This window comes from Lipophrys pholis (assembly GCF_963383615.2).
Source record: "Lipophrys pholis genome assembly, chromosome: 3".
NCBI classification, from domain to species: Eukaryota; Metazoa; Chordata; class Actinopteri; order Blenniiformes; family Blenniidae; genus Lipophrys; species Lipophrys pholis.
Genome location: NC_137627.1, coordinates 31,778,888 through 31,791,331, shown reverse-complemented (window position 1 = coordinate 31,791,331; position 12,444 = coordinate 31,778,888). Strand labels below are relative to the sequence as shown.

General features: G+C 43.2%; 1 protein-coding gene across 1 annotated transcript; it reads left to right on the top strand.

Moving 5' to 3' along the window:
- The first annotated feature begins 994 nt into the window (after positions 1 to 994).
- Positions 995 to 11,942, top strand: treh (trehalase (brush-border membrane glycoprotein)). The gene is made up of 15 exons (XM_080459193.1): positions 995 to 1,155; positions 1,464 to 1,564; positions 1,642 to 1,789; positions 1,903 to 1,990; positions 3,721 to 3,821; positions 3,989 to 4,081; positions 4,265 to 4,381; positions 4,674 to 4,790; positions 4,876 to 4,925; positions 5,617 to 5,817; positions 5,948 to 6,165; positions 7,389 to 7,500; positions 10,305 to 10,417; positions 10,529 to 10,582; positions 10,950 to 11,942. The coding sequence occupies exons 1-15, from the start codon at positions 1,073 to 1,075 to the stop codon at positions 11,091 to 11,093; spliced, it is 1,740 nt and encodes a 579-aa protein (XP_080315319.1). The 5' UTR covers positions 995 to 1,072; the 3' UTR covers positions 11,094 to 11,942.
- The last annotated feature ends 502 nt before the right edge of the window (positions 11,943 to 12,444 follow it).

Here is a 12,444-nt window from a genome sequence, read left to right as displayed (position 1 = left end):
TGGGAGGGGATTATTTATTACAAAAAATATTAAATTAAGCATTAGTTAGATGAACAGGGATCCAATTGCAGGCACATGGCAGCTGTCTGTTTTCTTGTCAGCCCACTGGCAGTAATGGCTCCAGCTGAAGGACAGAACGTGAGCTGGTTTAAGATCCGGTGTGGGACGTTGTCACGTGACGTAGCCTTACTGCCAGCGGCTGTCGCCGGGGAAACGCCATAAAGACTGAGACAAGAGCATCTTGCCCTCAACCGGGTGACAAATTGGCTAAATGTAACTAAATTGTCTCATTCTTTAAGGTTTTTTTTTTTTTTTTAAATTTGAGGGGTGGTTGAATTTGTGCATTTGCTGCCCTGATGCACCTGTTGTGTTCTCTGGACAGTTGTGACCCAATTATAACATCACTCATGTGCAATTTGGCTGTCCGGTCACTTTTCTGTTGAGAGCGTGAGAGGAGTCCTTTTTAGGATTCCTTTGGAAGCAGGTGCATCAGAATGGGGGGGGTTGGGGCTGTAAGCACTTCAAAAACAAGTTGCTACGATCTAAAGATCCAAAGTTTGGCAATGGGTATGAAAATGGTTCCAAAGCGTTGCCCTTAGATACTTTTCTTTGTTCCAGATGTAACGTTAAAAGTGGAGCACAACTTGCTTAAAGTCTCCGAATTTAAGTGACGAATTTGAAACTTGAGTTCTTTTTCTTTTATTAGACATTTGGTTCTTCAATTGGCAGATTTTCAGTGAAGCTCATTTTATGAAAGAAAATTAAAATGTCTTGAATATAATCGGATACTGGATTGGAATCAAAGTTTTGTTGGAAAAAAAATAAAGCTCACTAAAATTTACTCGTGTTTTTGCATTTGTTCACCGCCCCTTGTGAAAGCGTTGCGTCGAAGCTAGATGTCAGTGTGGCGTCACCGCTCGCTTCTCGAGTCTCCTGATATAAACTCCGACCTGCAGCCAGTCTGCCCCCAGTCCGAGGTCCTGCCCCCAGTCCGAGGTCCTGCCCCCAGTCCGAGGTCCTGCACTCAGTCCAGGGTTCTGCTCTCGCACTGCAGCGTCGCTTCAGTCAGAAAATGAAGAATGTAAAGCTGTTTCACTTCTCATTGCTGAGTCTGTGTGTCAGTGTCAGCTGGGCTCTGCCCCTGCCGTGTGACAGGTAAGATATGAAGGACTTTTTAAACTTGATTCTCAAACGATACCAGTACTTGTATACACCCTTTCTAGTTTATCTTGAAATAAGCTGGCTTCACTGGCTTAAGTGATCGGTTTTCTTTTTTTTTTTTTTTTTTCCCCTGCAAGTTCGTGGGAGGAAATCTGTTTTCTCAACATTAGTTCTGCTTCATTTGGCACTAATCAGACCTTTGCACTCATCAGCTTATCACCTTTAATATGGATTTATTGCTTACCTGCAGCACTCTGGAAGTCTGTTACACAAATGTTAGTTTACAAAGCTTGTGTTTCCAGTGGAATCTACTGCACTGGGCCCATCCTGCATCAGATCCAAACTGCCAAACTGTTCGATGACGACAAGTACTTCGTTGATATGAAGCTTAAGGCATCTCCTGGTAAGTCAGGAAATGGTTTTGAACGTCTGCTCTGTGTACCATGTTTTTTTTTTTTTTTTTTTTTTTTTCTCCTGCAGATGTTGTTTTGTCCGCTTTCCACAACCTTTCCAGAGAATTTCCTGATGCGATCGTCCCACCTGTCAAACTGCAGGAGTTCCTTGCGGCGTACTTTGATAAACCGGGGACAGAGTTTGAGTCGTGGACGCCGTCAGACTGGCATGACAAGTGAGAGCAGGCGTCCGAGGCGTAATGCTGGGTCCTTGTATCTTACTTCAAGTGAAGATGGGGTGGGGGAGATGCACATTTTAACGACTTATCCTGCATTGACTTGTGTGCAGGCCGAGTTTCCTCAGTGGAATAGCAGATGATAAACTGCGTAACTGGGCGGCAAAGATCCATCATCTGTGGAAGTCTCTTGGCAGAAAGGTGACGGACTGATGCAGAATTAATGGTGGTTTAATAATTAAGCAGTGTGGTAAATTCAACCGCTTCAACTTTCTGACGTGACACCTTCGGTTGCCTTTGTCACATTTACTTGGGAGACATCTAGATGCTCATTTAGCTGGGGCTTTTTGTAATGCTTCAATAGTTACCAGCCAGAAACACCTTTGGGTGCGTTCAACTGGGGAAAAATACATCTGAAAAACTTGAAACTTTCTACTTTAAACGTTGTATTTCAGGTGTGTTGAACAATATGAATGAGTTGTATTCCAGTTCATCCCAACATTTCAAGTCAAAAACCTTCAGCTCTGTCTGATTGATCAACATACTGTCACAAGAACTTTTGAACTTCCTCTCCAGAGGCAACACTGCCAGCTGTACGAATGAGTCATTATGAAACTGATCTACCACCCATGTGTAAAACCATTAAATCAGAGGTGTCAGACACATTTCAGTTCAGAGGAAACATGCAGCCCAGTTTAGTCTCGAGTGGGCTGAACCAGTAAAATAGTGCCATAATAAACTTAACAGTTAAACTTTAAAGTTTTTCTTTGTTGTGGTGCAGGGGTCACAAAATTAAAATGTCTATTTTCACAAAGCTAGTGGAGCCTTTTGCAGGTGGGTGTTGTCCCACGGGCCTTGTGTTTGAATCCTGCGTTAGAATGATTTGTTCTCAAATTCAAATGTAATTTCTTATTTCTATTCACAGACCATTTGACTCTGTCCTCGGCAACATTAGGCTCTCTCGGCTTTATAGCGCTTTCACAAAGTCTAGTTCTTTTTTTGGCTCGAGATAAATTGTACACAGACTAAATATCACTATCAAATCATTCACTTTCTGTTTGTGTTTCACATTAAATTGTTTTATCAGATTTGCTAAAATCAGGTGAAATAGTACAGAAGGCTTTCATTGTCGGAGTGATACAATGAATTTGTAGGTGCTGCTCACGTTGGCATCAAAATACATTTTAAATGGATATGTTGGAGTATAAAAACACACACAAATAAAAAAAATGGAAAGTTTGTGTTTAATCACTAGCCTTTTAACATTTCAGACACTTATTAAAAGCATCACGAGCAGGCGCATAACTGAGGAACTACCTTGTGTTCCGATATTAATCAATTAAAGGAGCTTTACACAGCAAAACTCACCGAGGAACACAGGAGACCGACGACCCGCAAACTTCAAGCATTTAGTATCGTCAGAACTGTAAAATGTGACAACTGTCTGTAGTTATTTCTTGAAAGAATCATGATAATTGACTGTTCACTAAGGCCATGTTTCCATGTACCTGGGCTTTTACAAAAAACGATATTTCCCCCTTTTATGTACGTTTTAAAAGAATTTTCATTGACGCAGACCGCATACACAGCTGGTTCATAGCTGCTATGAGCAGCCAAACCTGTAGGAGGCAGTGTAATGAGAAGCATGAAGCCATGATAGCCAATCAGAATCCTGGAAAAAAACACATCACAAATTGTGATGTAAATCTCCATCTCCTCCCCTTTAGATGCAACCGGAGACAGTTTATCCAGATCTCCACTGTGGCCGAAGTTTTCAGGAATCCTCGTTTGTGGAGACTCGTAGCTGCATTTATGTGTAAATGTGTGGCCAAAACGGAGAAATATCAATTGTTTTTTCCAAAATAGTACCCGGGGGTATGCGTAAATGTGGCCTAAATATGCTCTTAAATTAAAAAGAGTCTCTCCTGCAGATCCGCGGAGAAGTCAGGGATCATCCGGAGCTCTACTCACAGATATACACCCCCCACCCCGTCGTGGTGCCGGGGGGCCGCTTCAGGGAACTCTACTATTGGTGAGTGAGCGATGAAGCTTTTTACTCGTCTGTCTTTCAGCCGCCGCCGTCTCACCAGGTCAGAGCTGACTGAGATCAGAGCCCGGCTCAGCTGGGGGTCTTCCCAGAGAGAGCCCACCCCGGCGCCTGGTACAGACGGTGGCGTGAAGCTGCTCTGTGCTCAACAGGGACTCCTACTGGGTCATCAACGGCCTCCTGCTGTCAGAGATGACAGGCACAGCCCATGGGATGATTCAGAACTTCCTCCACCTCGTCAACAGGTTGGCGTTGCGGCGCTCTTCCATCTTTTATGGCGCTAATAAAACAGCCCGGCGCAGGTAGCTTAGCATGGTCATTTTGTATAATAAGTCATTTGGAAAGTCAAGTTGTTGAACTTTTGGAAATGGAGCTCTCAGGGAGGAATTTAAAAACTGTAGAATAAAAGTCTTTTTCTTTTTCTGCAGATATGGCTTTGTTCCAAATGGTGGGCGGATTTACTATGAAAGGCGCAGTCAGCCTCCATTCCTCACGCTAATGGTGGAGAGCTACTATCAAGCAACCAAGGATAAAGAGTTCCTCAGGTGATATTTAGGCCCGAGCTGACATCCTGCCAGACATATTATCATTCTTCAGCTAACTCGTGTCTCTTTCAGGATGGGGAAAGAAGAGGCATATTAAACATTAAAAGCCCACATCTCGTGCCTTTCTGTGCCTCTGGTGTTTTAGGGTTTTTTTTTCGCCCCCAATCTGAAGCTAATTAGAAAGTGGCACCTTAAGTTTTCTCAGTAATGATGCTACAGTACTTTGAAAAGTTCTCCAAACTGTAGCATCTTGCCTTTTTAAGTTATTTTCTTCTAACTGCTGATGCTTTAGATCAGCTTTACCAGTTCTGGAGGAGGAGTACCGCTTTTGGATGCTGAACCGTTCAGTGGTTGTCAATGGGACAGTCCATGTACTGAACCGGTTTCATGTTGGAGTGGCCTCTCCAAGGTACGTCTGCAAGTACTGTATGTGCAGAGTCATGATGGGAGATACGCCAGTGTTTTCTTCATTTGCTCTAATCTTTTCGTCACAGGCCCGAGTCTTACACAGATGATGTGGAATTAGCCGAAGGACTCCCGGATGGTAACAGCTTATTAGGGTTCATATTCTTCATGGCCGAGTCAATCATCCTTTATGAGCCAACAATAAATCGCCGTGCTGTGGTCATTTTATTTCATGAGATGGAAGGGGAAAAGGGGAAACAAAACCTCTCTCCTACAAGGAAGATTATAGTGACTACACCTCAAAGAATACATGTCTGACATTATTTCGGAAGCACCCCCCTTATTCTTTCACATCTGAGCTGAAGTTGAGGTTATTTAATTATGTTTAATGGAATGTTTACATTTGGATCCCATCACATACAAACCTACCTACTCCCACTGATTCACTGATTTCTTTATGGAGGATTCAAATGACATTATATGGACAATTACCCAACAAGAATAGTTTTGCATCTTGGCAAAACCACTAATCTACCACCAGAATGTGTTTTCACTAAAAACTGAGGGTATCTTTTTCTAGAAGTTTGTGAGATTGATAATGGTCAAGGTCATTATGTTCTCTTCTTGGTAGGAAGAAAAAACCCTACCCCTTTAGAAATAAACTAACAAAGCTGAAAGAAACCAAAAACATGAGGCTGCATATTTTATTCTTACTACAGCTGCTTTAAAAACAAAACAAAAAAACAGAAGCATGAATAAATGGTGAATTTCAGATGCTAATTTGTTGTGACTCCATAAGGCACATTGGTGTTTGTCCTTCCTACCCTCAGCCCAGAAACAGCAGCTGTGGATGGGACTGAATGCGGGCGCTGAGTCTGGCTGGGACTTCACTTCCCGCTGGTACGTGAACGACGACGGCCACAACGACGGCACGCTGAGAGACACCGGCACCGGCCACATCCTGCCCGTCGACCTCAACGCTCTGCTGTGCCGCAACGAGAGGACTCTCGCCTCGTTCCACCGCGCGCTGGGTGAGAACGCCGGCAGCCATGCCTTTCGACCTTGGAGCTTACTTTGGACCGCGGAGCTTACTTTGGACCGCGCGCTGCTTTCGCGCTCCTCACTGGTGTTGCATAACGGCGATGTGCCGCCTCCTGACAGGTGACGGTGACTCAGCCGCACTGTACGACGGCGCCGCAGCCCGCAGGCTGGAGGCGGTGGAGGCCGTGCTGTGGGACGCTCAGGAGGGAGCCTGGTTCGACTACAGTCTGGTGACGCACGCCAAGCACAACCAGTTCTACCCCTCCAACATCGCGCCCGTTTGGGCACAGTGCTATTCTCGGCCTGAGATGGGCGAGAGGGCCGTGCAGTATCTGAAGGTTTGGATGTGAGGAAGTTCATAGCACTTGAAACGGCGAATCTCTGGAGCTTAGGACATATTTGCACGATGGATAGCCAGTGCCAACTTCAACAAATATCCAAATTGCATTCATGCCTGACACATTTTTCTAGACTTATACAGATTTATAAACATGTATATTGATATTTATATTCATTCTGTATGTAATGTTTTTGTATTGCACAGGGTTTTCTCTTGATATTTATAGAATAGTGCGTTTTTTTTTTTCTTATGTATTGATTGGAGTAAAGATGATGTACAACATCTAAACCCACCAGTTCGATTCATCCCCAAGAAGGGAAATTCAAAATGTCCAGCAGCTCACAAAATATAATAAAAATTCACAGTTTAAGACTTAGTCTAAGAAAAAGAGTGAAAACATCAATCCAGCGGTCTCTAATAACACTTTATCTAACCCTGGGTGGCTGCACTGCTTATGTGTAAAAAGTATTGTACAACCAGCCAATCACAGGATACGGAGATGGACAGTATCACATTCACATTTAGGGATAATTTTTTGTTTATTGTTGGCAGGTTATTGGTTTTATTTGGATATTTGTTGTTGCATAATTTGGACACTTTTCTCAGTCACAGCATTGGTTTACTCCTGCTCCACTTGTTCGGTAATAACTGGACACCAGGACACACCTGTTAACCCCAAATGTATATTTTTGGACTCTAATAACCAAAATCCACACAAAAAAGGCCCCTGATCCCGACCCGCGGACATTTGTGCTATGAGATGAGTACTCCCCACTGTGTTGCCTTTGAATATTTATTGCCAACAAATCAACACATAAAACTAGATGCATGAGTAGATAATATTAGGCCTAAGTGAGAAATTATGTATTTATGCTGCAAGTGTCAAAGCCTCTTTAGCATAGGAGGCTGCGTAATTACTGACATTTTTGTAAATGTCAACACAGCTGCATACGTTCAAAGACTCGCTCACAGCTGCCCAGCAGCTCCTCTTCCACTCTTGGCCGCTGCAGCTCCTCTCTGGGAGAATAAGAGGATTCATAAAGTGCTTCTCGACAGTGACTGATGATGGGAGTGACTACCGGTTTATTTTTTTTCCTCTCTGTACTTCATCCACATGTCTTATGTGCTTTTAGAAACATTCTCCGCAGCTTCCAGCAGATGGCACACACACACTGCAGAGTGCTGTTGCGGTATAGCTCTTGATTTTCCATGTGCCCGCAGGCCAGTGGCGCTCTGCAGTTTCCCAACGGAGTGCCGACGTCACTGATGGAGTCCGGGCAGCAGTGGGACTATCCCAACGCGTGGCCCCCGCTGCAGCACATGCTCATCGAAGGTAGGCCCCGTCTGCCGCCAGGAGGATTTCCTGGAGCTCGCAGTGATGAGTCGACGTTTGTTCAACACGCTGCCGTCGACTTGCCGGTCGCCTTCTTAAACGGCAAAAGGCAAACCACTCGTCTGGTTTTATGGTGTCCCGCCGTGGCTTTGTGTTTCAGATGCAACATCCTGAGAAATGTGAAATGATCAGGTTGAAACTAATTCAAGCTGAATGATTATTGTCTCAGGGTCCATTTAGTTCCCCATCAAATGAACATGAACTTCCTTTTCTCAAGGTGTGCGTATGTCGAGGTGTAAGAACTGCTCTGATTATATTCCCTACATCGGTGTCCAGATGGGATCCTCCACAGCGACGCTATGATATGCCCGGAAAAGATTTCACTTAAATGGCACGTTTTCCTCCCCTGGAGCGGTCCCCAAGGCGCTTCGACATTGTTAATCACATTCACACATGCATTCGCACAGCACTGGAGGCGGCTGCTATGCAAGGCGCTAGGTCTTTAGTCTTTCTTTAGGGGGTTGTACTTTCACTTCTGTCTTTACCATGTAGAATGTGTTCTCAGCTGCACTGATACCAGATTACTTGCTGGACCTGCACATTTTTAAATCATTATTTTTGCTTTACTATTTCATTTGGAATCGGGTGACGACAGAACAGCCACAGCGTTACGATCACCGACAGGTTGACTTGAACATTCTTTATGTTGCTAAAGCGGTCTTCTCATGGACGATGGCATTTGCAGTAATATGCAGCTTAGAAAGGGGCCGTTCTTGTGATTGACGCAGGAAATAAGTGCACGATTGTGAGCCACTTTGACGATTGCATCCATATAACTGTAAAGTGTTTCCAGTCTTTATCGACAAATGTGGTCTGAATATGCCTGTGAAAAGTCACGGGTGGTTAATATTAACTCATGCTGGAGTGAATTGCGTTATGTCAGCTACTTTTAAGAAAGCCGCGTTTAAAATTCAATTTCCAACTTTTTTCATTTTGTTTGGTGTTTTGGCCGGATTGGAGCCCTTTGTGGACTGGTTTTGACCCACGGGCCTTATGCTTGACACCACTGCTCTATAAATGTGATATAATGTGGATTGCTGAAGAACTAATTTAATCTTAGAATTAAACAAGAAGCAGCAATAAAACAAACTGATAAGTCTAATGTATCAAAGGTCTGTTTTTATGTCTGGACAATAAAACTCACCTTTATAGCGTCTATCAAAACCAGTGTTACATGATACAATAACGCGCTGAGAATCCAAGAAGAATCAATGAAATATGTAAAACTATCAAGACGAGTATGACTGGAACACAGCAGCCAAGATAGAAAATGTATGACAAAACAGTTTAACTGATAAGAGTTTAATGAAATGGTAACACTATTCACTGCAAACTAGTAAATCTACTGCTGAGTTTTACTTCTAAAAGTGGAGGTGTATTATTCAATGCCTGCCTATACACACATTACATTACAGCAGCGGTGTCAAACACATTTTGGTTCAGGAGCCACATTCAGCCTAATTTAATCTTGATTGGGCCGGACCGGTAAATTACTGCCACAATTACCTTTAAAATGAAAGTTTTTCTTTGTTGTGGCACAGAGCATATGTGATGTAAATGTCTTATCTTTTAATGAAAACCAAATGATTACTATGAAAAATGACTGCAATCTCAACATAAAGCAAATTTTAATCAAACCTTCTGGTGCAAAATACAGTGACATGTCAATAGAAGCTGTTTCAATATGCGTTTTTCTACAAACTCACTCTGACACCATGGCTTTGAGGCTAGTTTGATAGCAACAGAGTCGCGTTGGTCCAAAAACGTCCTATTCAAAGTTTATTGTTCCAAATCCAGCTTTTCCTTGGTTTTCCTCCATTTGAATATTCGATCATAGGAGCTGCATTCAGAATCTGCTGCGTCTATGTGAACTGGACTGGCTCTGCCCACACGTGCCCATCTTGGGAAGAGGAGGAAGTACTTCCTCTCGTGGTGCCATGTGCCAGAGCGGAGCTGCCTAATTGTGGGAGGAGTCAAAGGGAGGGCCTACCTTGATTGGGATTGGCGAAACCCCCGATGACACTATATAGGGTTTGATCTCTGATTGGCTGGTTGGAGCAACACACTTTTTAAAACCTGAAACAAGCCAGGAAGAGAGAGGACCGACTGTCTTTACTTCTGGGGCGTCATTCCAGGTACGGGGACGATTATCACAATAAATTAATATGAGCGCTTTAAGAAAATGTTCTTTATTCTCTGAAATGTTTATGTTCGCTTGGTGTTTTGGCCGTATTGGAGCCTCTCACATGCCGGGTTTGATTCCCAACCGTTCTAGCATTAGTCCGTTGTGTGTATTCACGCTTCAGCTGTGGACACACACGCGCGCACGCAGAGAGAGAGAACTGGAAGGTGGATCAATAGGAGGAGGTGGCTTTGCTCCGACTGTATGTGTGCGTGTGTGAGCAGCACCAGGTGAAGGCTGTGCTCTGGAGACACTTTGCAGACTCTCATGACAGAAGTGGTTTCTTTTATCAGGATCAGGCTTTTTGTTGCACTAAAAATAATTTGAGCACATTGAGTTCAAGGGAGATGTACTGCAGAAACCATGACGGGTGATGGAAACGAACGATTCCAGACGGGAAGCATCTTCTAACCTCACACCTTAGTGTGCAAAGACTTTACAGGTTTTCTTGTATCAGGCAGGTGGTCTTCATGTTATAATCAGGACTTCCACTGTGCTGGAGTACAAAGCAAACCAGAAAAGTCTTTAATTTAGTTTTATCATTCACATCTTGTATTTCCAGGCTTATCCAAACTTCCCTCCCAGGATGCAAAGCAGCTCTCATTTGACTTGGCCCAGCGATGGATCAAGACAAACTGGTTAGCCTACATGAAATACGAGGCCATGTTTGAAAAAGTGAGTGTCTTACGGCTGCTCTCCCTCCGAGCCGGTGTTGCCAGGTGATAACGCAGCCAGCCGAATGTGTGATCTTTTTTTTTTTTAATTTTCCCTCCCCCCTCCCGACAGTACGACGTGAACGGCGATGGCAAACCCGGCGGTGGAGGAGAATACGAAGTTCAGGTATCTCCTTTCATGTGTTGGCGGTGTAAAACTAATGTGCTTAGACTCACACAAGTCCTTCTAATTTCATGCAAAGCCCCGTCAATTCTTTTTTTTTTTTTTCTTCCTTCCCTCCTGCTTCTTAACTTAAACACATTTGCATACATGCGTATTCTCACTCCTCCCATCTGTTGCCGCCTCTTTTTTCTTTTTAATTTATGTGAGAACCAGTAAAAATAGCTTGTTGCATAATTCATTGAAGTACTAAACTCCATCATGCATTTAGCTGTTTTTCGTTGTTTTGGTCATCTTCACTAAGTTACGGTAACTCCTGTGAGTTAAGTCCTCAATGACTTATATGAAGCAAAACATTTCCTTTTTTCTGTAGCTGGGTTTCGGTTGGACGAACGGCGTGGCCCTGCAGCTCCTGCACCAGTATGGGGCGACTCTCACCTCGGGAGGCCGACGAGTGTGTCCCAGCTTCCTGCTGCCTCTGCTGCTCTCGGCCGCTGCCATGCTCCGGTCAATCTGAGGTGTCACAAAGACACCCGGCGTTTTGAAGCTTGGATTTGATTATCCTGGGTTTCAGCTCCTCGTTCAACAAACACTGAGACTTGATGAAAACTAATTTTGAAAACATATTACATCTCGTATTGTAAGGCTCATTTATTCGCAGAAATGGATGTGATTTATTTGTTGGGATTTCTTCAATTAGTTTAAATGATCGAATTGAGTAGCTGTATTGTCGTCATACAGCTGATTTAAAACAAATGATAAAATGCAAGTCAAGGCTACATTAAGAATTACAAATGTATATTAAGAGGTGAGATGTATGCAATACAGTGTGGAAGACAGAAAAATCCATTAAAGACCTATACAATAGAATACTTCTGGGCAGGAGATTGCACGTATTAAAACCATTAAGTGACACTGCTGTACTCTTTTGAGTTCGGAATTCTGCTGGACTATCATCTTATATACTTAAGATTTTGTAGTGATGGTTTCAGCTTCAAAGTTCTTTACTGTACCTCAACCCCCACGAAGCCCGTTTGTTTGCATCTGATTCATTTCATGAGCTCGAATGAAAGTTTAGAATTATAGCGTTTGACAAGTCCATTGAGCCATATTACATGAGAGTGGTGATATAAAATTCCATGTTAAAATTTATGAAAATGCTCCGTTTGAGGTTCCTAGAGAGAACTGTGAATCTTTCATCGATGAATGAAATAAAACTGTTATAAATTGTGGTGCTGGTTGTTTATGCAAGCGGTAAAAAAGGAAAATATCAAAGGGTTTCAAAACTTTGTGCGGGCATTGTGAACACTTGACAGCAACTCTTGAAAAATGTGACAAATTAAAGAAAAAGACTTCTGATCCATTCCTTCTGTCTCTGCTTATATCTGTGGTGACATGCTGGTCGAGCATGAAATGAAGTCCATACAGATATTCAAATCTTGTCGAAACAAAAGTAATGAGAAATGTGCTTTTTTTTCGAAGAAGAAATTGTAGTCTTGTTGCCTGTGAAGAGTCGAGGCTCACGTCAGGATTTCTTTGCGTCCCTCTCTTTAGCATGAGCGAACACCACAGATTGACTGTGCAATTTAAATGGGCCGAAGGCCAATAGGTGCAGCAGCCCGTGCAAAACCCCAAAGATCTCACTGCAGCAGCAAATCACCGTTGTATTTTATTTTTTTTTAAAGCCTTGATGCACAATTGTGACACCCTTACAGTAGCAGCTGTGTGTATTACGCTGTGTAAAGAGATGTTTAAGCAGCAGGCAGCAGTCATTGTGTTCTCAGCCCCGTGCTGTCAGCAGCATCTCGAGTAGAACCTGCTCTGTTTGATAACTCACCCGTTACCATGCTGTTTTAAGCACACACAAA

What these genes read in the sequence shown, in the direction of transcription:
- treh (XM_080459193.1), top strand. Translation starts at nt 1,073, where the DNA reads ATGAAGAATGTAAAGCTGTTTCACTTCTCATTGCTGAGTCTGTGTGTC. An exon ending in CCGTCAGACTGGCATGACAA is followed by an intron (nt 1,790 to 1,902) that starts GTGAGAGCAGGC and finishes ACTTGTGTGCAG; the next exon opens with GCCGAGTTTCCTCAGTGGAA. An exon ending in AAGGATAAAGAGTTCCTCAG is followed by an intron (nt 4,382 to 4,673) that starts GTGATATTTAGG and finishes CTGATGCTTTAG; the next exon opens with ATCAGCTTTACCAGTTCTGG.